General features: G+C 42.5%; 3 protein-coding genes across 17 annotated transcripts in view; 2 read left to right on the forward strand and 1 right to left on the reverse strand.

Moving 5' to 3' along the window:
* Positions 1-15,765, forward strand: part of ADAL (adenosine deaminase like) — a 33,742-nt gene extending 17,977 nt beyond the window's left edge. For 4 of the 6 annotated variants that reach the window (XM_030930743.1, XM_030930747.1, XM_010383793.2 and 1 more), the window contains 3 exons: positions 867-1,005; positions 2,929-3,029; positions 3,743-5,860. In XM_030930743.1, the coding sequence (XP_030786603.1) occupies positions 867-1,005; positions 2,929-3,029; positions 3,743-3,937 (435 nt within the window). In that variant the 3' untranslated portion in view covers positions 3,938-5,860. Of the gene's footprint in view, positions 1-866; positions 1,006-2,928; positions 3,035-3,742; positions 5,861-15,650 lie in introns of those variants that run through there. The other 2 variants (XM_030930746.1, XM_030930745.1) reach the window with 2 other exon arrangements.
* Positions 12,747-22,813, reverse strand: ZSCAN29 (zinc finger and SCAN domain containing 29). Its single transcript, XM_010383796.2, has 6 exons — positions 22,275-22,813; positions 21,299-21,732; positions 20,635-20,839; positions 18,144-18,842; positions 15,665-16,129; positions 12,747-13,675 (listed from the first exon to the last, which is right to left on the reverse strand). Exons 2-6 carry the CDS (start codon positions 21,614-21,616, stop codon positions 12,807-12,809), a joined length of 2,556 nt encoding a protein of 851 aa, XP_010382098.1. The 5' UTR covers positions 21,617-21,732; positions 22,275-22,813; the 3' UTR covers positions 12,747-12,806.
* The window catches only part of TUBGCP4 (tubulin gamma complex associated protein 4), a 39,011-nt gene continuing 36,392 nt past the window's right edge, over positions 22,757-25,375 (forward strand). For 6 of the 10 annotated variants that reach the window (XM_030930735.1, XM_030930741.1, XM_030930736.1 and 3 more), the window contains exons 1-2: positions 22,762-23,125; positions 23,479-23,511. In XM_030930735.1, coding sequence (XP_030786595.1) covers positions 23,048-23,125; positions 23,479-23,511 — 111 coding nt within the window. In that variant the 5' untranslated portion in view covers positions 22,762-23,047. Of the gene's footprint in view, positions 23,126-23,478; positions 23,512-25,375 lie in introns of all 10 variants that reach the window. The other 4 variants (XM_010383798.2, XM_030930739.1, XM_010383799.2 and 1 more) reach the window with 1 other exon arrangement.

The raw sequence follows: 25,375 nt of genomic DNA on the forward strand, positions 1-25,375 counted from the left end.
ACCTGATTTTTATCACATCCAATGGCAATAAAGGAAGCAGCTTGTCATTTTACAAAGCCCAGCAAAGAGGTCCAGTTCCCTTATCAGCCCCAAGCTCACTGGTAGCATGAACATAGTGACAGATAATTGCTGGGAAGTAGTCACTTTTGTAAGCACATCCTTGTGAGGCAAACCCCTTGTGAGGGACTCTGTTGCAATTTTCCCCATTTTATAGATGGATTTACTTTTTACCTCAATACTTCTATCTATTTATTTCCTAAATGCAGAAAATAATACTTAGTCTACTTACCTCACAGAGTTATTATATTAAAGGGGTAATGTATAAAGTTTAAGTTATGTGTACCTGAAAAAAATCCAAGTGTCAAGAAGGAAAGTATTAAAAATTAAAAGCCCAATTTCTATTTGTTTTGCTCCCTAGAGTTAATACTGTTAACAGTTTTGTGTTTATATTTTTTGAGAACTTTTTATAATATATATGAACACATGTATATTACAGAACACACATATACGTATAGAGTTGTGAAGTTTTATTTTTCAAAAATTACTTAATTTTTCTCAGCTTTAATTTCTTTATCTTAATACTTCTTAAGATTCTTGTGAGGCCTTAAATAATTTCTGTGAAAAAGCACAAAATAGGTTCTTAATAGGTGTTTATTATTATCATTGAAATAAATCTAGAAGAATATTGAGGAAAGAATGAGAAAATAAAAGTCAAAGAGAGCTAGGAAGGCAGTAGTAGTTCAGTTTTCCAAAAGGTCTGCATTAAGTACTACTCAGAGGGGCAGAGTACCTAGCTATAGAAAAAAAAGTACTCTTTAAGAACCACTGAAAGAGGCCATTGATTCCCTTTCCTCCCCTTTCTTTAGATTCCAAACCAAAAAAAAGAAACACAAATACTCCTGGATCTGCTTCCTGACAGAATCGGGCATGGAACATTTCTCAACTCCAGTGAGAGAGGATCCCTGGATCTGGTGGACTTTGTGAGGCAACATCGGATACCACTGGGTAAGGCTTGGAGTTTCAGGTCTTCCAGATGACTCTCTGTCCCTCCCCCAATCCCCAGGTTTTCTGAGGATTGTAGAGAAGTACTGTTCTAAAAGTAGGAATGTCATCTCGCTATTAAAATATGCATGGAGTGTGTGCTTTCTGAGCCTTATTTAAGTAACAGAAAGCTTTAACTTCCATTAGAGTATAAGCTCTATGAGAGCAGGGCCCCACTTGTCTTATTCATTGCTACATTCTCCAATGCTTGGAACTCAATAAGAATTTTTTAAAGGAATAAAGGGTCATCTAGAATTTTGAAATGACTTTAACAAAATTGACGTGTTATGAAAATATGTAACATTATTTAAAACTTAAACATGGAAAATCCCAAGTATATTTTCACATGTCTGTTGATCATTACACACTTGATTGTCTGTGTTTATGAAGTGCCTACTTTGTTGTCATTGCTGTCAATAGAGCAGTACACAAAACAGGCAAGATTTCTTTCCCAAGAAACTCATATTCTAGCAGAGGGAAGACGGTAAACAAATATACAAGAAAGTATCAGTGTTCTATGAAGAAAATTAAACAGGCTGATACAGTGATTGTATAACCACTTTCAATTGGATGGTTAGGAAAGGCCTTTCTAAAGAAGGAAGAAGTGGTTGGCTGCAAACCATTTTACAGAATGATCAATTTGCTAAATTTACCAATTTATAAAAATGCTTGTGTGAGTATGTTTTAACTATAGAGTTTTCGGCAATTCATAATGGGTGAAATTTGCTTTTTTTTTTTTTTTAACTAAGGAAAATTTTAAATATCCACTAAAGTGGAAAGAATGGGAACCACTGGCATAGTGATCTTACTTGGTGTGGTGGCCTGGCTCTGCTCCCGACAGAGTGAGGGGGCAGTTTGGGTTTGTCATCCCTTAAACTGAGGGAGCCTGTGTTGAGGCTGCCTTACTCAAGTGAGCAGATGCCATCAATCAAGTCAGTCAGGTATTTACTCTGGCTGGGTAACCTGGTAATATTTCCAGGAAGGAATTTGTTAGTAGTAGTCATTCTCTTTTTTTTTTTTTTTTTTTGGAGACTCCAACAGATGGAGTCTCGCTCTGTTGCCCAGGCTGGAGTGCAGTGGCGCGATCTCGGCTCACTGCAAGCTCTGCCTCCTGGGTTCATGCCATTCTCCTGCCTCAGCCTCCCTGGTAGCTAGGACTTACAGGCACCCGCCACCACACCTGGCTCGTTTTGTTTTTTGTGATTTTTTTTAGTAGAGATGGGATTTCACTGTGTTAGCCAGGATGGTCTTGATCCCCTGACCTTGTGATCCACCCACCTCGGCCTCCCAAATTGCTGGGACTACAGGCGTGAGCCACCGCACCTGGTCAATAGTAGGAGTCATTCTTAAGATGGACTTAACTTACCTAGAAGCAGAAGGAGGTGAATGGATGATTGTCTGGGTGAAAGTGTTTAGGGGTTCTTAGAAGCCATGGCAAAGTCTCTGCTCATTCTTAGCTCTTCATAATGCTCTCACACGCAGTGCAACAGTTTTCTTACCTTTGTTTTGGCTTCCACTGTTAGACCAGGAGGGATTGCAGTAGCTTTTCAAAAAACCCTTCTGCTTCTATCATTGATAATTCTCTGCTTTTTTCATCATGACATTCCTCTTTCTTCTCTATTTTGGTCAAAGAAAGAGAAGTGCATGGCTGTGAAAGGGATATTAATTCCTTGCCTGGTACTGCTGTTGCCATAAGTTGCAGCACGTATTTCCTATACAACTACACTAATTGAACTACAAATTTTCACACATAAGGAAAGGTCAACTTTGTAAACTAATAAACTAAATTAGCAAATTTTGGAAAGATTTCTCATGCGTCTACTTGGTGAACACAATGAGTTCACTTATTTGCTTTTAATAAGAGATTTTTTTCCCCTTTTCGTCTAGAACTCTGTTTGACCTCAAACGTCAAAAGTCAGACAGTTCCATCTTATGACCAGCACCATTTCGGATTCTGGTACAGCATTGCCCATCCTTCTGTGATCTGTGTAAGGTGTTCCGTGTGAAGTATTTTGCTCCTTTTTGCTCCCTGAGTTGCATTAAGTCAGGTGTTCACTACCTAGCTGACTGCCTTGCATGTCTGAGGATAATGCCCAAGTAGAGGAGTTAGAAGGGACTGGGGCATGGCTGGGTATAGTGGCGCACACCTGTAATCCCAGCTACTTGGGAGACTAAGGCAGGAGAATCACTTGAACCCGGGAGGAGGAGGTTGCAGTGAGCAGAGATCATGTCATTGCGCTCCAGCTTGGGCAACAAGAGCGAAACTCCATCTCAAAAGAAAAAAAGGAAAAGGGACTGGGACATGAGAGACTGCAGAGGGCCAGGGTGACTCTGGTTGGGCTCTATAGCAAAAGGTACTTGAGAGGACTTAAAAACAAAAACAAACAAATTGATGCTCCACACCCATTCCCATGAGATTCTGTTTTATTTGATCTGGGGTGGGTCCTGGGCATAGATAGGCTTTAAAAACTCCTTAGATAATTTTAATATACAGCCAGAGTTGAAACACTGCTCTGATATCTTTTCTTAAGGTATAAATAAGTCTGTTTAGTTACAGCTATGTACAGATAAATTTGTAGGCCCTTGTTTAGGCTCTTGAAAGAAGTATAGTAAATAGGAAAATAGACTCTAAACAAAAAGATGGTCATTTTTGAAAAATCCTTCCTTTTTCATTTTGAAACATTCTTGTTTACATTGGCAGACTGATGATAAGGGTGTTTTTGCAACACACCTGTCTCAAGAGTACCAGCTGGCAGCTGAAACATTTAATTTGACCCAGTCTCAGGTGTGGGATCTGTCTTATGAATCCATCAACTACATCTTTGCTTCTGACAGCACCAGATCTGAACTGAGGAAGAAATGGAATCACCTGAAGCCCAGAGTGTTACATTTTTAAGCTGTAATGAGGTGAACTACTTCTGAGTATGTGTTGCCATCAAGGTCCTGCCATATCCCACTTAGTAAAATAGTCCACCACTCCTTTGAAGCATAGCAGCCAAGTTCCTTGGTCTCTATCACCAGCACCTTACACGTGGCAGGTACTCAGTAAATATGTGTCTTCAACTGACTCACAAGCTCTCAGGTGCTTACTGGGTGGGATTTGACTGTTGTTGCTAATTACATCCCCATTCCACCAGTGATTATTGTGACTCAGTAGTCCTTCCCCATTAGTGATCATAAAACTTCAGGGAAATCAAAGTTTCTCATCAGGAAATGTTTTGGAATTACTAGTATAAAGTTAGGAAAGTGGGGAAATTAGATTACTGCCAAGACCTTTAAACCTTCTAAACAGCTTTATATTTTATTGTGTTTACCTTCATCAGACTCCCTTCACTTGCTTTAAGTTTTTAAAAGTATTCCCCAGCCGGATGTGGTGGCTCATGCCTATAATCCCAGCACTTTGGGAGGCCAAAGTGGGCAGATTGCTTGACCCCAGGAGTTCAGTACCAGCCTAGGCAACATGGAGAAACCCTGTCTCTACAAAAACAAACAAGCAGAAATTAGCCAGGCACGGTGGTGCACACCTGTAGTCCTAGCCACCAGGGAGGCTGAGGTGGGAGGAGACCTGAGCCCAGGGATGTTCGAGGTTGCAGTGAGCTGTGAAGCCACAGCACTCTAGCCTGGGTGACAGAGTGAGACCCTGTCTCAAAAAAAAAAAAAAAGTATTCTCCAAGGTCCCAAGACCATTGACACCAGGTCACATTGTATACCAGGGATTTGTGTGAATGCCTAGGGATGACCCTAGTGACAGACAAAGCTAGTTGCTGAGATCTGGTTTTGCCCTCTTTACAATTGTCCCATCAGTACTAGAAAGAGATTGAAGTCATTGCTCCAATTTTGGAAGAGGAGAAAATAACTGGCTGAGGGGTGAGAAAGACAGAAATAGCTGCAACTTTCTTTTTCTTTTTTTCCTTTTTCAGCAAAGGCTCTCTGTTGCCCAGGCTGGAGTGCAGTGACTTGATCACAGATCACTGCAGCTTTCAGTTTTAAAACAGCTTCTATTACATTTTCTTTGTGGAAGCTGTATTTCCACCTTAGTACTCACTTTCTGCTCAGTCTAAAAGATACCTCTAGTAGTGGCAACATTGTGTTAAGTAGAGTTCATTGGGCCTCTTGTAACCCTACCACTACAGGATGGACCACTGGTGCAGGCTTACATAAGCACACATATTGTGACCATTTCAGCTGAAGACAAGGGACAAACTAAGACAGTTCTGAAAGGTAAAAAAAAAAGAAAAAAGCAAACAAAAGATGAGCATATTAGATACCAAGTTATGCTTGAATTGCTTTGCTCTTTACAATGTGTATTTTTCCCTGGTATCAGAAGAAGTTAAGGCTGATGACACCCCTAATTTAAATTACTAAGGGTTTCTGCTAGCTTTTCTGTGATATCGTAAAGTATTTATTTGGTCTTTGACCCTGCTTCCTGGCATGCTGCTCCTAAAATCTTAATGTCTCCAGAGTGATGCCTTTTTGTATCTAATGAGTTGACTGCTGGCTGGCAGCCCCTACTGGAAAGACCATGGCATGATTAGAGTGGGGACTTTCAGTCCTCCCCCAAACTCTTGGGAGAAGGGCTGAAGGTTAAGCTGATCACCAGTGACCAGTGGTAATCATACCTTCGTAATGAAACCTCCATAAAACTCCAAAAGAACAGATTTTGGAGCACTTCGAGGTAACTGAACATGTGGCGGTCCCTAGAGGGTGCTGTACCTGAAGAGGGTATAGAAGCTCCCTGTCCCTTCCCACATGCCTTGCTCTATCCATTTCTTCATCTCTATCCTTTGTACTGTCCTTTATAATAAACCAGTGAACCTAAGTGTTTCCCTGAGTTCTGTGAGCTTTGCTAGCAAATTAAACTCAAGGAGGGGTCATGGGAACCCTGATTTGAAAACCACCTGGGGTTTGAACTTGGCATTGGAAGTGGGCAGCAGTCTTGTGGGACTGGGCCCTCAGTCTGTGGGATCACATGCCATCTCTAGGGGATAGCATGGGAAACTGGAGGACATCTAGATGGTATCTGCTGCAAAATTGCTTGCTTGCTTGGTGATGGGGAAAAAACACACATTTGGTCAGAGTTTTCTGTCTTTATTGTGGTGTGAGAGCAGAGGAAAAACGTTTGTTTTTTCCACTCAGACTTTGTTTTAAGGAACAGGGTAGAGGGAAGTTCTGTGGTTTTTGAAGTTCTTAGATATGTGTTTGTAGCTTTGTGTGGCATTATATATAGCATTGTATTATTTTCTACCCTCAATCTACTCATACAGAAATTGTATAGTAAAAACATCAAAGGTTATTCATAAAATGTGGATCTATTGCAGTCACTAAAAATGTTATAGAATAGATTTTAACGACTGAAAGTGTTCATGATAATATATTCAATGAAAATATGGTTATAAAGTTTTATAGTCCTTTTTTTGTTTAGTATGTATACAAAAGCTATTGAAGTGTATGATTTTAATTTATTAGCCTTATGAAATTCTTTTCACACTATAAAAGTCATGCTAGTCTTAAGGGGGGGGTAGGGATGGCATAAGTTTTTTTTGTTTGAGGTTCTAGAATTTATGTGGATTGGCTGATAAAGAGCATTTATGAAAAACTACAGCTAACATCAAATTTAACAGTGAAATATTGAATTTTTTTTTAAAAAATAAACATGTGAGCCAGGCACTATGGCTCACACTTGTAATCCTAGCACTTTGGGAGGCTGAGGCAAGAGGATCCTGGAGTTCGAGACCAGTCTGGGCAACATAGGGAAACCCCGTCTGCAAAAAAAACCATTTTTTAAAAAATTAGGCATGGTGGCCCATGCCTGTAGTCCCAGCTATTCAGGAGACTGAGGTGGAAGGATCACTTGAGCCTGGGAGTTCGAGGCTGCAGTGAGCTGAGATCACACCACTGTACTCCAGTCTGGGCAACAGAGTGAGACCGTCTCAAAGAAACAACAAAACAGACTGGAGAACATAGGGAGACCCCATCGCTACAAATAAAATAAAATAAAATAAAATAAAATAAAAAATCTTAGCCAGGCATGGTGGCACATGCCGGTATTCTTAGCTACTCAACAAGCTGAGCTAGGAGGATGGCTTGGGCCCAGGAAGTCAAGGCTGTAGTGAGCCATGATCAGATCACTGCATTCCAGTCTCGGTGACAGAGTGAGACCCTGTTTCAAAAAAATTTTTAAAAAGTATATATACACACACATTTACATATGTAGAGAATGAAAAGCAAATAGGCAAAATATAAATGGTGAATCCAGGTATACAGGAGTTTCTTGTACTCTTGGAACTTTTTCTGTAAGTTTGAAATTATATCAAGATTAAAAGTTACAAAAACTGTATAGAGTGTATGTAGATTGGAATAGACTCTCTGAAACTTTATTTCCTGGATTCCTTCAGTGATCTAGCATTTTGGAAAGTACACCTGCCCCCTACTGTTAATACCAGGTAACCCTGTACATGTATACCATTTGCATCTTCAAAGCCCCATCCCAGGCTTACCTGGTCACCACCATAGCTGCTATTTTCACTTTCTGTGTTGCTAAGACTATATATAGCTTGTGTCTTATCTGTACATAAATGAACCCAGAGGTGAAGTGTTATGGGACTGACCTGGAATGCAGCTTCATTTTGCCTACACTAGTTCCATATCAAGAGCACTAAGTTCATTAGAATTTGGCCTAGTCTCTGTAAATGTTGCTCCTGCATTTATCTGTTAAAAACTCTTAAATGCCAACTTTGGGCAACCAAAAATATGTGAGGCCTAAGAAATATTCAGGTGCTTGGTGACTCACAGCATGAGTTATTGGAATATAGACCTCACTGTGTACAATGATGTGAGTATCTTTGGTTTCTGTACTATATTTAACAAAGATGTCAATAAAATATTTGTAAATTAAATTCTACTTAAATAATTTGAGGAACTCATTAATTATGGAAGACTTTAAAATTACTTCCCTGATTTATCTATTGGGTTAAAGGTTGAACTGCGTCAACTGGGAATCAATGTATTTTATTTTTAATATTCTTACTTTACTCTTTGACCACAGTGAAGTTCTGCTCTCCAGAGCCTTTTTGAGCTCTGAGGTACATTGGACTTCTGTTTCTAATCTTGAACCTGACTTCTAGTTGTTCCAAAGTTTTGTTTCTAAAAGAGCACCATGTTGGGTGTGGTAGGAGAGGAAGAATTTAAGCTCTTAAAAAATACACACACACACCTGGTACTTTAAGCACCATGGTTTCAAAGAATTCTGCATAACATTTTATATGTTGAAACTTTTGAGACATGCATGTCATTACATAGCTATTTGAGTGTATAGGAGTAAAGTCTTCATTTTGGATTTTGAATTGAATAATGGGGAAAGAACTGATGTATCTTTACAATCTTACCTCATCTTCCCATTCTTACCTGGTCACCGTAAAAATAGTGCTATACTACGTTGACAAGACTCAAGAGTCTACATTCAGATTACAATAAATGAGAATGGCAAAAACATGTTACATTCTATGGCATTGGCCATAGAGAACAAACAATAAAAGGAAAAATGATAGTATGGGGGAAAAGAAAAGTAATGGCGCTAAGGCAACAACTGATGTGAACAGGATTGTCCAGCTTCTGCTAATACATTTTTGTTTCCTTTGCTGCACATGCCACCCCATCTCTCCCACAAAGGCTTTACTGATGTGAAAAAGTTAGAGGTGCAGAGATGCCCAACAGTGGGCTTGGTTTCTTAGAAAGTTTGAAGATATGTTTTGCTGCTTCCATCCTGAGGAATGGCAGGTTGGGCAGCATGTAATGGTTTGTGAGGTAGTTTGAGATGAACTGGGTTTTCACCTGGTAAGCAAGTTGGCCCTTGCCCTATTCCTTCTGCATATTCTTTTCATCTGGAGTTTGGAGTGTTGGTTCTGGGTCTTTTTTTTTTTTGAGACGGAGTCTTGCTCTGTCACCCAGGCTAGAGTGCCGTGGCATGATCTTGGCTCACTGCAGACTCTGCCTCCCAGGTTCAAGTGATTCTGCTGCCTCAGCCTCCCGAATAGCAGGGATTACAGGCGCCCGCCACCACACCCAGCTAATTTTTGTATTTTTTAGTAGAGATGGGGTTTCACCATTTTGGCCAGGCTGGTCTCAAACCCCTGACCTCATGATCCACCTGCCTCGGCCTCCCAAAGTGCTGGGATTACAGGCATAAGCCACCATGCCCAGCTGGTTCTGGGTCTTTTAAAGTAAGACTCAGCTGAGTTAGTTACTGTGGCTCATGCCTGTAATCCCAGCACTTTGGGGGGCTGAGGCAGGAGGATCACTTGAAGCCAGGAGTTCAAGACCAGCCTGGACAACATAGACCCCCTCATCAATACAAAACTTTAAGAAATGAGCTGAGTGTGGTGGCTTATGCCAGTAGTCCCATCTTTTGGGGAGGCTGGGGATCGCTTGAGCCCAGGAATTTGAAGCTGCAGTGACCTATGATGGCACAACTGCACTCCAGCCTGGGCAACAGAGTGAGATCCTGTCTCTAAAAAATAAAATAAATAAAAATTTAAAAAATAAGATTCTGCATGCCCAGTTATCTTGGGTCCTAATTTATTGTGGATATGGCTAGAGGTACAGAGGAAGGATTTGCATTCTAATTCCCCTTTTACCACAATCTGACTTACTCCTCTTTCTAGAATATAAAGATTCAGATAAGCATACTTCTAGTAAACCCACACAGGGAGCTAAAAAAAAAGAAAGACTGATCTTTACCTACCATCCACAACTTGATTGTAATTTGTGTGTGTGTGTATATATATATACTTATATACACACATATATATACACACACACACACTTGAAGAAACACCAGGCACTTTATAGACATAATTTTTATTAATATGGTATCCCTGAGAGACAGATTAGGTGTAAACATTATTTTGCTTTACAGAAAGGGAAATGGAGGCAGGTTAACTTACACACAAGACATCTGGAACCAGAATATCTGTTGACACCTCAACCAATGCTTTTCCCACAAGACTATACATAGATATACTAAAGGCAATATATATATATATATATATATATATATATATTTTTTTTTTTTTTTTTTTTTTGACATTACAGCACACTTCCTAAATCATCTCAGATCCTGAGGCACTGGTTTCTTATAGCTTCCTGTCTGCTTAGGCAACATAACAGAAATACCATCTTCCCTTAATTCCTAATAAATATTAGATTTTTTTGTACTAAGATTCAACACTAGAATCCTAATTAATCTCTAATACAACAAGCTATGAATTATAGAATACTGTATCTTCCTGCTGCTCTCCCTGATCTTATTCCAGCCACAGAATTCTAATTGAATGTGAAACGGCTATTTATCCCAGGCCTTGGCCATCTGGCCATGTTTATCTTTCTTCTCACCTGCTCATCAAAATATCTTCAACAGTTACTACGATTTCTGACCTTTGTCTCCCATCGGAGCTAGTCCCCTTAAACTGCTTATTCTTCCAGTGTCAGTCAGCTGTTTCCTTATCAATAGTTATAGCATAGTACCTGATTTACTATAGATGATGGGTCTGCCACCTCATGGTCTGCTCCTAACACCCATGTTTCAGCTAAGGTGATTCTCTCTGCCTGCTGCACAGCCCATATCATACTATTCCTCAAGTTCTCATGCTACTCCAAGCTTTATCTGGCCTTCCTTACAGTATTTCCTTTGCCTTTTGTTCCATCTGCACAAAACACCTTGCTCCCCCATTTTCCCATTCCTCAACCCACCCAGCACTCAATTTTGCAACTAGTTATGGAAAGTTCTTCCTATCCTAATTTAACCAGTAACCTTCCCTCCTTTAAACACTTCCTGCTTCATGAAGCCTTCCTGAATAAAGAGAAGAAAATACCTCCTGGATTTTTGTTACAGCAAACTAATGCATTGGACCACAACATTTATGCCTAGTGTTGCTACCTAGCTTTCTAGATTTCTCTAAAACTGCTGCAACTATGCATGTGCACTTGCTTGTCCATGTCAGTGTCATCTGCTTTAGATTGTAAGGACAAGGAGAGGACCTGCTGACCTTGTGCTATACAGGGCTCATTATACTATGAATGTATGGGCAGTTAATTCAATACTACTGTATCATAAAGATGAGTAATTACATTTGCATTTAAAGAACTGCTTTTAATTGTATTCAGCGGAATGTGTATGTCTAGATTGGCAGCTCCACTGGCCAAAGATAATCCATCTTCCCAGCTATTAGGGTGAAGGGCCTGTTCGCACACAGTAGTCCATTTTCCCAATACGTGGGACTGTGGCAGTGGCTTCTACTTATTGCAGGGAAGTGCGGAAGTGCCCATGGAGGGCATAACACTGTACTAGGTGTGTGGAATATGGATGAGTTCCTGTTGGCAGCTTTAACTGCTTTACCTGTCACCACTTCCAGCTGCCTTGCTCTGTGGAACTTCTGGACCACAAGGGATAGATGAAATTCAGATGAGACTGGACAGAAAGAAAACCAAACTAAATCCTGTAAATGTATTATTCTATTCCAACCCTTCTTCTAGGACTCGGAAGAAACTAAGAAATCCAGGGTTCATACTTCAGTGTAAGGTTTTCACTGTTTCTGCATAAGAACACCTGTTCTTGACAAGACGATTCATAGGGCAGAATCAAAGATGGACATTAAACTCTCCTTCTTTAAGGTAAATGAAGAGGGTGCCTGACAAATATGTAATTTTGAGCACAGGTTTAAGTGAGCAGGAAGAGTCATTCATGTTAGCATTTCAATTATTGCATAAAGAAGAGCTGGGCCGGGCATGGTGGCTCACACCTGTAGTCCCAGCACTTTGGGAGGCCTAGGCAGGCAGATCACAAGGTCAGTTCAAAACCAGCCTGGCCAACATGGTGAAACCCCATCTCTACTGAAAATACAAACATTAGCCAGGTGTGGTGGCAGGCGGCTATAATCCCAACTACTCGGGAGGCTGAGGCAGAAGAATTGTTTGAACCCAGAAGGTAGAGGTTGCAGTGAGCCGAGATCACGCCACTGCACTCCAGCCTGGGCGACAGAGCGGGACTCCATCTCGGAAAAAAAAAGCCCTGTGCAGTGGCTCATGCCTGTAATCCCAGCACTTTGGGAGGCAGAGGCACGCGGATCACCTGAGGTCAGGAGTTTGAGACCAGCCTGACCAACATGGAGAAACCCCATCTCTACTAAAAATACAAAATGAGCTGGGTATGGTGGCGCATGCTTGTAATTCCAGCCACTTGGGAGGCTGAGGCAGGAGAATCACTTGAACCTGGGAGGCGGAAGTTGCAGTGAGCTGAGATCGTGCCATTGCACTCCAGCCTTGGCAACAAGCAAAACTCCGTCTCAAAAAAAAAAAGAGCTAGACCCACCTAATGAGCAAAGTCTCACAACTTCTTCTTGAAATGTAATGGGTTTTTCCTGTCAAAGTGCAGCTGAATGACAGAATGAGTAAAGAAGGATGCTTATCAAATTCATAGGATCTGCTACCATGTCCTCTCTGCTTATATTAAGGGAACACCATAGGCACTGAGAGGGAAAAGATGTTATCCATCAATTCAGATGCTGGCAAGGACGGACTAAAATCTTCCTTTCGCTCTTTAGACTGACTTGGGGATTTGACTCTAGATCAGGAAAAACAAGGAACAGTGGCATAAATCCTAGAGAATTTCCTAAGCTAGCTGGACACAGAATAGGAGATGATCTCACTACTGGAAGACTTTCTAAACAATACATTTATTGAGCCTCTTTCCTTTATATATCCTCAGGGGCTTACTTAGGTGCTGACTGTGACAGAAGCTTTTCCCGTGCATGGATTTCTCGGTGCTTATTAAGGGCAGAGCTTTTACTGAAGCACTTGCCACAGTCATGACACCCATAGGGTTTCTCTCCTGTGTGGGTTCTATGATGTGCACGTAAGTCAGAACTCTTACTGAAACTCTTTCCACAGTCAGTACATACATGGGGTCTCTCTCCTGTGTGTATCCTCCGATGTGCACTAAAATGAGAACTGTTATTGAAGCTTTTTCCACACTCTTCACACTGATAGGGCTTTTCTCCTGTGTGGGTCCTCTGGTGAATGATAAGGCTTGAGCTCTGATTGAAGCGTTTCCCACACTCACCACATTGATAAGGTTTCTCTCCTGTGTGGATTCTTCTATGGGTGATGAAATTTGAACTGTCACGGAAACTTTTTCCACAGTCAAGACATTTATAAGGTTTCTCTCCAGTGTGGATTCTCCGGTGTCTAATGAGTCGTGCACTCCGACTGAAGCTTTTCCCACAATCAGCACATTTATATGGATTTTCCACCTGGTGGGATTCCTGATGCATGAGAAGGGAATTCGGACCAAAGCCTTTGCTGTATTTGAGATGTTTATATGGTCTCTCTCCCAAGCAAGTTCTCTGTTGACTTAAGACTTCACTTAAGCTCTTCTCTGGTAGTGTCAGTTTTCCTCTTTTCTCCCCTGAGGTCTTTACCCACTGTCTTCCTGATCTACAGTCTCTCTCATTGCCTTTACCTTGATTAAGATACCAGGGAATTTTCCTTTCAGACCTTGCAAGTAATGTCCTATGCAACTGTACTTCCTCAGAAATATCCCGTTTTGAATTATCTTCATTCTCAAATCCAGCTTCAAAACCTGATGGAAAATAGAATTTTAGAAGTCATCTATTTTCTTAATCATATGTGCCACAGGAATGTAAAACTTGGGAAAAACAAGCATTACACCAGATGATTAAAGATAAAATTTAGGGAACCCTAGATCCCAAATAACTACCATTATTTTATTAAAATCCCAATGTTTTACTTCTCTACTTGTTAACCTATCAGGTGCTTCTCATCTACATAGGGTCTGATTAATATATACTCTTAACTCCTCTTGGTCACCTAGGATCTGTGGAAAATCCTCTCAGTACAGCACAGAAAATTCACCAGGTTTTAGATAAAATAATTTCCATGTTTCTACAGGAAAGACACTTACTTTCTAATACGTATTTTTGCCACATCTCGGGTCTGTCATAGTATTCTTATTCATGTTCTTCACCAGTAACTAAAAGGTTTAGAAGGACATGCTCAGTAAAACATTTTTGGAAACTTTTATATCCAGAGGAGCTTCATGAGTCCCCTTCCCCTCACATTCCAATATACATTGGAAGTAAAAACAGGATATAAAAATATGTAGTGTCTTTCAAAGAACCAAAAGGTCTTAAGAACCAAATGCCTGGCTTATTTGGGCCTAGACTATGCAAATTTGCAATTATTCAGATATTTCAGGTAAACTCTGAATCCCATATTCCTTATTCTAAATCTAGGAGTAAAAGCATGTTGAGTATCAGCCCATGTTTGTACCTCCTGAGACAGTATTTCCACCCAGAAGCCTAGTCTTATGAGATATTTCATGAAATATTCACTAGATTAAATAAATCTTAGACGCTTAAATATGTGAATATGTATTGTGAGCCTCCAAAACGGGTATTTACCATCTTCCCAAACCTAGAAGTTATTTTTTAGTAGAATATATTAATACCCCATGGAATTGATATTCCAGGGAACACCATTAAAGAATGCTGATCTTAAAGGCTTATGAAAATGAAAACTATTATTTATTAAATGGCTACTATGTGCCAGGCACTGTGCACAGTACCTCATTTACGTCAACCCTGTGAGGTACATCTTAATATATAAGCAAACTTGGGGGTTAAGTAACTTTTTTTTTTTTTTCACTGTTATTGCCCAGGCTGGAGTGCAATGGCGCAATCTCAGCTCACTGCAACCTCTGCCTCCCAGGTTCAAGCGATTCTCCTGCCTCAGCCTCCCGAGTAGCTGGGATTACAGGCATGCGCTACCACACCTGGCTAATTTTTTGTATTTTTAGTAGAGATGGGGTTTCGCCATGTTAGCCAGGCTGGCCTCCAACTCCTGACCTCAGGTGATCCGCCAGCCTTGGCCTCCCAAAATGCTGGGATTACAGGCGTGAGCCACCATGCCCGGACTTAAGTAACTTTCTCTAAGTCACTTAGCTAATAAACAACAGAGCCCGGATTCACATACATACACATATGTGACTCTGAAATCAGAATTCTTCTCACAAGGAGGGAAGCCCTTGTGAAGTATTTTTTTCTTATCTAGCAACTAAGATTCAAAGGGTCAGTTCTCTCAGGAACCTCAGATTCGTAAAAGTGAAGAGTTACCAGGTTTTCATAAATGTGAATAAAGCAGACATACAGCTGGTATATGAGCTGAAACTAGAAGAAAACATTACATAAAAGAATGAACTTTTAAAATCAACTTCATCCTACTATGGGGTACATGACATGCTACTTGAGAAATGTGAGCTTTCAGAATCCCTGCTTGGTAAACTGGCTGGAAACGTAGCAGTTCATGAATAAATCACAGCAGATTTACAATGTGCAGCTATCTCAGATTGATGCTCTAGTGAGAGGAGGCAAGTCACATAAATAATTTATATCCCCTCAGTGAGCTGCTTTAATAGACAAGAAATATGGGTGATCACAAGAAGAATCCTGAAAGCTGGGTGTAGAGACCAGTTCTCCTCAATCTGATATTTTTCCTAAGTCCCATTGTCTTTCCCTTTGTTATTTATACCGTAACAGTGAAAGAATCTTACCACGGGGGCTCTGGAATAACACTGGAGCACGGGTTATGACAGCCCCTGGGAGTACCTCGGTATCTTCTTCATCATCAGAATCTTCCTCTGTGGTCTCGTCTACCTCCTCGGCTTGCTTCTGAGCTTTGGCCTCACTGGTCCCCTGGATGGGGCAAGAAGCTGTTTCTTCCTGGCCATCATTGGATGGGACAGCAACCCGGACACTCACCAAAGCATCCATCTCTTCAAAGAAGGGACAGGTCTCTGGTGCCTGGCCATTCTTAACTTTCCGATAGCTGGTTTGCAGGCTTTTAAACTTGGTCCGACACTGCTCCGGGGTCCTAAGAAAGCCATATTCCCGTAACCTCTTAGCCACTGCTCCATACAGCTGGCTGTTGCGGTGACAGTTCCGGAGGGTTTCATAAAACTGGGTCTCACTAAGAATTGCAAGGTAAGTCTTGGTCTCTTCATAGCCCCAGTGTACACCTGCCACCAGAAGAGAAATTTCAGCACCACTTAATCCAGAACTTTACAGCCTGAATTCCTCAGTCCTATCGTCTGCATCATGAGAATTCACCTAAGCGGCCGGGCGCAGTGGCTCACGCCTGTAATCCCAGCACTTTGGGAGGCCGAGGCGGGCAGATCATGAGGTCAGGAGATCGAGACCATCTTGGCTAACACAGTGAAACCTCATCTCTACTAAAAATACAAAAAAACTAGCCGGGCATGGTGGCGGGCGCCTGTAGTCCCAGCTACTCGGGAGGCTGAATGGCGTGAACCCAGGAGGCGGAGGTTGCAGTGAGCCGAGATCGTGCCACTGCACTCCAGCCTGGGCGACACAGCAAGACTCCGTCTCAAAAAAAAAAAAAAAGAATTCACCTAAGCTCAGGCTCCTAGATGAAAAAGTAAAAATACTTCATGTTGCCAAAACCCACAAACTCAGTATAAAATGTTTTGCTTCTTTATCTCCTTTAGCAATTTCACAGAGACCTTTATTTACAAATTCTGTTTAGCCATATAAAAAAAGAAGCTGGCCAGGCACAGTGGCTCATGTCTGTAATCCCTGTGGATCGCTTGGGGCCAGGAGTTTGAGACCAGCCTGGACAACATGGTGAAAGCCCGTCTCTATTAAAAACACAGAAAAATTAGCCAGGCATGGTGGTGTGCACCTATAGTCCCAGCTACTTGGGAGGCTGAGGCATGAGAATCGAGAATCACTTGAACTAGGGGTGCGGAGGTTGCAGTGAGATGAGATCACACCACTGCACTCCAGCCTGGACAACAGAGCGACTCTGTCTCAAAAAAAAAAAAAAAAAGTGAGAGAACAAAGATAATGAAAATAACATTTAGCACATGTGCCACGTTTAATTAACCTACATATATTTGTGTCCACAACAAAAAAGGAAAAAGAGAATGAAGAAAACAAGAAGAAAAATAGAAATGAAAAAGCAGAAGACACAAAGATCAGAAAGCTAGAACAGAGCTAAAGTAAGATCATGCATGTTTTAAAAAACAGAAGGAAAAGACCACTGCTCACAAAGGAACTGCAACTTTAGTGATGCAGTCCTCCTGCTTTGCCCTATTTTATGCTTGAGGAAATGGAAGCTTAGAATGGTTAGATAACTGTTCAAGGCCACCCAGTTGATTAGTGGTCAGGGTTAGAATCTGAGCCTCCTGAGTCATACTTTGGTGCTCTTTCCGTAACAGCACAGTTGGACCAATTACATTAATGGTAGTAAGTGACACTTTTAAAAGGATTCCTTAGGCAAGAATATTTAAATAGTGTTAAACAAGCTTTCTCACTGTAGGACTTCTCAATCCTGTTAAAATGCCAATGTATACTATGAATTTCAGAGGAAACGTAGATGTTCCCAGCCGAGTGTGGTGGCTCACACCTGTAGTCCTAACTACTCAGAAGGCTGAGGTGGGAGGACTGCTTGAATCCAGTGAGACCAGCCTGGGCAACACAGCAAGACCCTGTCTCTGTTTTAAATATATTTTAAAATTTTTAAATAAAAAAATGTTTCCCCAACTTTGGACAATTCTTCACTGTACTATTCTAAGTAAAAATGAATATAATAAACTGACTTTGAGATTTGGGGAAGTGAAAGATAAAATATGTAAAATATCCAGTTCATATGACGTACTCAATAAATACTGGTTCAACTTAAAGATAGTATCATGCCACATTTTTCTCAGTGAGCCTGCAATGATTTTAAAATCAGGGAAAAAATAGTTTAGTAAAGAAATGGAAGGAATGATACTCCTTCTCAGGACTGTGAATTTTCTGAGTGTATTTCTTTTAAAAATCTAAATTTATTCCCAATTATTTCACTGATTTTCCCATAAAATAGAATGAAATACACATAAAGAATTGAGAAGCACTTCTTTGTTCCCTAAGTGGCAAAACTGGCATGTAACATTAAGCCTTCTGACCCCACATCCAGTCTCTTTGTTCCCCAAGTCAAATTCTAAAACTCCAAGAAGAAAAGCTTCTTACCACCTGGGTTTCTGAACACGATAGCTGCAGTTGAGTTGGGGTCCTGGGGGGTCGCCTCTAGATCCATGTCATCACTGTCAGACTCCTGAGCCACAGCCTCTTCTGCTCCCTCCTCATGCTGCCAGCCCCTCCGCCCTGGCTCCTCAGTCTTAGCATCATTGCTCACCAGGCAAGAGTGAGAGGCTGCTTCTTCCAGGCCATTATTGGGCAGGGCAATGACCTGAGCACTCATCAGGGCTTTCATTTCTTCAAAGAAGGGGCAGGTCTCAGGTGGGTGGCCGCTCTTGACTTTCCGATAGCTCTTCTGGAGACCTTTGAACTTGGTCCGACACTGTTCCAGGGTCCGGAGGAAGCCATATTCCCTGAGCCGCTCAGCCACAGCCCCATACACTTGGCTGTTCTTATGACAGCTTTTGAGAGCCTCAAAAAACTCAGTCTGGCTGAGAATTGCGAGAAGCGTTCTGGTCTCTTCATAGCCCCAGTGCACACCTGCCACCTTCTCATCTTCAAAGCTCCAGTGATCCTGTTCCACCCAGCTTCTTCTATCTTTCTTGGATGGTAACAGATCAGCATGCACTCGTCTGTCTCCTGTGTGGCTGCCACTTGGAAGTTCTTTCTCCTTGGAGCCCAGCAGATCTGGGATCCATGGCTCTCCTTGCTCCAACCTGGAGACCACACCGGACTGAGGAAATGGAAATCCTGCTTGCAGGGAAGCAAACAAAAGGTGTCATAGTTTGGACTGATTATCACAAAAATCTTGAAATTCAGTCCTGCCTTTTTCATCCAAGAGGATTATAAACAAAGTCTCTAGGGCAATGTTTTCAGAAAGTTCAGTGGGTTGAAAAAAGTGGGGAAAATACAGGAAACCTCAAAAGATGAGAAATGTTTTATTTTCCAGAGCAGGGTGACAAGAGAGGAAAGGATTCTGTTGTGTGTTCAGAGCAGATAATTCTATTCCAAGTTGCTCCCTAGCTCTCCTATTTGTAGGCAGGTCCTAGTACTGCTGGGAATAATTGTTCTTCACTTGGGGCTACAGAATTAAACTCGGAGTGATTTCGGGGGGAGGCAAGAGAAGATTGTCTTTAACTTATCTGTTTCCTTCACAGTCAGTCACCAAGTTCTAAAGGTGGTTACTTTAGTAGTCCTTCCTCTGTATTCCTACTGCCACCATCCAAGTCCAGACTGCTTATCCTCTCACACCCCGATAACTGCAGCAGTCACTGTTCTACCTAATTGCAGGCTCTTGCTTCCTCAGTGCACATGCTACCCTGGTGAACCTTAACCTTAATGCCTACCATACCCATTCCTGTCAGACTCTTCCCTCCAGAACACAGCACACTATTATTCACCACTATGTGCCTTTAATTCCCTCCTATCCAATTTCAGCCCATCCTTCAAGAGGCTGTATTTCCCAGTGCCCTCAAGAAGCCTTACCTATAGCCCTCCCTCATCTTCCACTCTGCCAAACCCATATGGGACTCACACAATTGAGCAAGTCATTGTCTGGCACTGTTTCAGTACAGTTCAGTTCAGCCCATACTTAAAGAGTTAGCTGTTGTGTTCTCAATCATGTTTTTAAGTTCAGGATAGGCACATTTTCTTATTGCAGAGTACCCTGCAAGGTGTTGAGCACCTTGATAGGTGTTCAAAAACTAATGAACTCTGCAAGTCTGTGTGTAAGATTTAGGGATTTCATCTGGGTGACTAAACAGACCATTACCAAACTGGCTGAGAAGGCTGTTGTCTTGGATGATAAGATCAGAATTCAAAACAACCTCAACAAATTTTAAGTGAAATGGTAACAGAAAAAAGCATAGAACATGGAGATCAATAGACTACAAAGAAGAAAAGTTCTACAAAAATCAAGTACAAGAATAATCAACTAGGTATAAAGGCATTGGGGAAAGTTATCAGAGTCCTGGAAGTTACCAGGTGAACAAAAAAATATCACAGCTTGGGCTATACTGATACAAGACATTGCAAGATTCTGAAGTAAAATTCTTACTTAGCTTCTAACAGACTTTCAGGAAAATAATACACATAATTTAGTTCCCCACAATTAACATGATATTTGGAGAACTTAAAGGTTCCAATAGAGAGCAACAAAAACTTAGGTTTAAAGAATGGATCTTCTGGGGGGAAAATTTAAGGTAACAAATACAGTTTAATTTGAAGACGGAAAACAACCAAAAGGAAGATGTGCCTTCAAGTATAGAAAAGAATTTTTATCTAGAAAATAATGATCTACTATCATCATTACCAAAAGGAAATAAAATAATTCCAAGTTCTTTCTGATAAAAACTAGGGAGCCATTCTCTTGTGGACTTATCAAGAGGCGATATAAGAATACCACAGGGCTAAACTACATGTCAACAACCACATATTCTGCAATTTCCACTTACTCCTGAAATTCCTTACCCACTCACTAACCCCAACCCTACTTCCCAACTTGGAATGGCAGTCTATCTTCCCATATGAATCTACTCCTCACCGCTCCTTTGAAAAGGTTTGAGGTTCTCCTTTGGGTTCATCTGCTCCTGTGGTCCCAGGTCTGGGCTTCTTGCCCTCTCTTTCTTGGGTACACCCCTGGGCTGGGGTTCCACTGACTCCTGCCGAACACTTAATAACTCTTGTGATGATTTCGGGGGTGTCATCTTCTCCAAGCGCACTTCCTGCCCCTTCACAGAGACTGTGACCTAGAAACAACCCCCGTTAATTGTCACTGCAAGATCATAATAAGGGGCATTCCCAGAGGAGATTATTTAATACCCGTGGCCAGGGTTGTAGGGGTGGGGGAGGTTAAAGCGAACAAGGATCTTATTCCATTGCCATTAGCTTAAAGCAGCTGAAACTCCAGAAGGAAACGATCAAAAGAGTAAACCCACCTACAGGCTGAAAAAAAAAAAAAATCCCCTTTCTTCCCTATTAAGAAACTGTGAAACTAGGAAAAACTCATTGTGACAGGGTAGGTGAAGGTACACCCAGGCAGCATCTCCAGACAAGCACTATCTGAAAAAGTTAGCTATACCAGACCAGAAGTATAAGCATCACCAAGGGAGACTGTGTCCCTCTTTAAGCCTGTCTCTATCTTAATTTAGCCCTCCACCCTTGCCCCTTCCCAGTATCACACTTTTGAATTCCCCCTCCCTTCTCACCAAAGATCCAGGTCTTCCAGGCTCTCTTTCTAAATCTTCCACGAGAGTCACTGCCTCCTCTCCATTTTCTGGACATTGTTCCTGTACCCAATTCTGGATCTCCCCAGGTAAGACGGTCAGGAACTGCTCTAGCACCAACAGTTCTACAATCTGTTCCTTGGTGCGCACCTCCGGCCTTAGCCACCGACAGCAAAGTTCCCAGAGTTGGCTGAAAGCCTCCCGCGGCCCAGCCACCTCCTGGTAATGGAATCTCCTGAAACGCTGTCGGAAGCTCTCAGAGTTAGTGCCTTTCTCTCTCTGAGCGGATTTGGCCATCATTAACAGCAGAAAGCAGCTTCCCTCCACTTAAGAGTCTGGGTTCCAGGGCTTACATCTATCTTCCCATGTCCTTGGAGAGTCCCCTGCAGATGACTCTCTGTAAGAGGAGTTTCTTCCTAAGGCAGAGAAAGATGGCACTATTAGCAGAAGGAATACATTCATATGTCTAAAGTCTTGCCAGAGCTGGCCTGCCTTCCCATGTGCTCCGAGTGGCCTTCTGTGGTAGCACAATCTTCAGTAAATAGACTTTGCAAAAGGTGCTTTTCTGGTTGACTTCCAGGGCAGCCCCACGAAGCAGCAGAAAATAAAACTACTTACTGTCTGCCCCTCTCCCACCTCCTCCAAAGCCAATCCCATTTAATTTCCCTGCCCAATGTTGCACGGTGAGTCCGAACCATATAGGAGAGCTGGTGCTCGAGAGGATCTAAAGACAAGTCGCCATCCTGCTTGAAGGCAACAAAAAGCCTCTATCCAGCTGGTCGCAGCTCATCTCCCTCAGTACCTCCGCAGTCCTTCCGGAGGCCTTCAGTGTCCGCCCCGCCCCCTCGGCTGCACAACTCCCAAAGCCCACCCCAGGCAAAAAATCACGTCCAGAATCTCGGGTCTTTGTTTTCCCCGCGTAAAAGTAGAAGTTGCTCAGCAAGGATTAGGGAGCTACCTGTCGGAAAACCTCGCGCAAGGAGATAAGCTGGTTTTGGCTCCAAAGCGAGGACCGAGTGGGCTTGGGGAGAGTCACACTGCGTTGGAGAGTCCAAGGGGCAGTAGTAACGGACTTCCTGAGGACGTGCTCGGGAGTCGGCCAGAGGCTCCAGGTGCTGCCGGTTCGCGGACGCCGAGCTCTCAGCTCAAGGAGCGGCGACTGCGGGATTCTGGCCTCTTTTGTCTCCGCTCCCTCCGGCCGGGTCACCCAAAGCCGTCGTGCGGTCCCTCCAGAGGCCTCTGACCCGGCTAAGGCGCCCTGAGGGCGCCCTCCAGCCCACCCCTGGGAGTGTCTCCCTCTCGAGCTGCCCCTCAGCCCCCTCGCATCCTTGCCTCCGGGCCAATCTCACCCACTTGGGGTCCAACCCCGACCCCGGCCCGGGCTCTCCAGCCTCCCAAGTACAGCTCCCAAACCGGAAGTCCGAGCGGGCGGCTCGGGGCACCGAGGGCGCATGCGCGAGGGCTGCGACCGCGACTCAGTCTCCACGGAGCCTGGGCGGGAGTAGCGGGTGGGCCCAGTGGAGCCGCCGAACTTCCGGAACTCAGCCGCTACCCCTTCCCAGCTTCCCGTCAGCTCCGCCGCAGCGATTGTCTCGGTGGGTTGATTCGGCACAAACCGCCGGACCCAGGGGCTGGTGCGCGTGTGAAAGGGGAAGCACTCCCCTCGTGGTCGCCTGGAGGTGCGCTGGAGGAGGGGGTGAAGTATCCAGGGACTCGAGGTCCGCTGTGGGAATGATCCACGAACTGCTCTTGGCTCTGAGCGGGTACCCTGGGTCTATTTTCACCTGGAACAAGCGGAGTGGCCTGCAGGTACTGTTCGGCGCAGAGCGCGGGAACCAGGGAGTGCAGGAGCGGCGGACCTGAGTCAGCACCTGGGGGACTAGGCTGAGGGGCCTAGCGGGCGGGGCTTCCAGGGCTGGGGGCGTGTCCCTGGACAGGTGACTGGAGGGCAGCCCCTTAGGGTCAAGGCTGATGCGACACCTAGAGAGGCTGGGCCTAGGCTAGAAAACGGAGGGCAGACCTCGAAGAGCCCCGCCTGTGGCGGGGCGAGGAAAGGGCCAGAGGTCCAGGTGTCTGAGTGACAGTTGCTGGGGAATGATTTAGAAGTGTGGGAGGTACTTTCTCCTATTTATTTTCACACGTGCATTGTTTGAATTTTCAAGGACTGGGCCAAATACACAGCTCCCAAACACTTGGTAAGCGCTCAGTAAAGTTTGTTGAATGAAAAAATGAAATCGAGAGCCTGCGGTGTTTCCCTCATTACTCCTTTACCAGGAAATGTCTGCATTAGGTAAAGCACTTAGTAGGGGGCCTTTGTGTAACCAGGAATGTATGATGTTCCGTATGCATTATCTTATTTAATCCTCACAACCATGTATATCCATTTTACAGGTTAACCTAGGTTTAGAATGTTAAATAACTATCGGGGTCACATAGCTAGTAATTAACAGAGCTTAGTTTTGAACCCAGGTCTGTCTGGCTTCAGTATTTGAAGTACTCTTACCTGCTTCTGCTTCCAGTAATGTTATCTAATGCTCTCAATAATTTAGTCATTTAGGTATTGTTTCTACTAGTTACCAAATGAGCAAACTGAAGCTCAGAGAACTTTATGCTCGCCAGTCCTGGTAGTGATCACCAAGACACGCCTATTCTTAGAAGAATTGGCAAATAGACTGTGGAAGAGCAGAAAAGGTACATTCTTAGTCTATAAAACCTATCAATCAAACAGATTCGTTTCGTTATTATTTATGAATGTGTATTTGGAGTTTGAGAGTTTAGGTGAATTTTTGAAAAAAATAGGTGAAGATTTGTGTGGTGGAGTTTGAATTATCTTTCACCTGTAGGTCTTTGAAGACTAATTCAATATTTCACTTTTCTCCATAGAGCTTAGTACAATGTCAGGCATATAGGAGGACAGTATTCAGGAAGTATGTGGGTGCCTGATGGTCCAAAATAAAAAGAGATAACACAGTACAGGAAAGATAGCTAGGGAGGGGGTGGGGGAGACAGCAACAAGTAATTCATCTTTTCCCTTCCTTTGTTTCTTATGAAAAATTCTCAATCAGGTATTGTCTACCTTTTCATCCTTAAGGTCTCAGCTTTAAAGTCACTTTGTCAGAAAAACTTTCTCTGAGGCACATCTTTAAATTAAGCATCCTCCCCTGATGCCATTATTCTCCATCAACTTGTTTATTTCCCTAATAGGATTTGTCACAGTTCATAATGTATCGTTGTTACCTGTTTTTAACCTTTCTCCCACATAGATTGCCCCTGGGAGCGAAGACCACAGTGGTCTTCTTCATTCGTCTACCTGGAGCACCTAGCACAGTTACTGCCACATAGCAGGTGTTTAGGTATTGATGGAAGGAAAGAAGACAAAGACAGCAAGTATTACATACTTTCTGCAGAGCAGTGTCTTTTACACTTGAATAAAGGGAAAAGTTGTCATGAGTGCCAAGTGTTGAGGAAAATTATTTTATTATATTGAATATGTATATACATAAGCTAGTTATAAACTCAAGCATAATGCTCTTAGACAACTATAAAATCAAATATTTTTATAAATTAAAAGTAAACAAAACGACCAAATCAATAAATTCAAATGACCATTATTTTAATGCAGGATTTCTCAGCCTGTTCATATAACTATGTTATATAGAATGGTATCAGTAACTTCAAGATATTGTGTGCTGTTTCAGAGTAATTAGATATTGAACTTTTCAAAAACTCTGCCAACAAGAAACACTCAAATGCCAATTTTAATAGTAGTATCACTTGATAACTGGTAGAGCTGTCTTGTTAATAATATAAAATTGCTTATGTGTGTTGAGCACTGGCTGTGTGCTTGGGACATGTGCTTTACACATGTATTAACTTATTTAATCCTCACAGTTATTTTCTTCAGTTTATAGGTATGAAAACTGAGGCACCGACAGGTATAGTAACTTGCCTAAGCTTTCAAGCAAGTAAAGGCAACTCAGGGATTCAAACCCAGGCAGTCAGGCTCCAGAGACCAGGTTCTTAAGCACCATGTTGTGCAACCTCTTAAGTTACTAACTT

The sequence above is a fragment of the Rhinopithecus roxellana genome, chromosome 5, assembly GCF_007565055.1.
Source record: "Rhinopithecus roxellana isolate Shanxi Qingling chromosome 5, ASM756505v1, whole genome shotgun sequence".
Lineage (NCBI taxonomy): Eukaryota > Metazoa > Chordata > Mammalia > Primates > Cercopithecidae > Rhinopithecus > Rhinopithecus roxellana.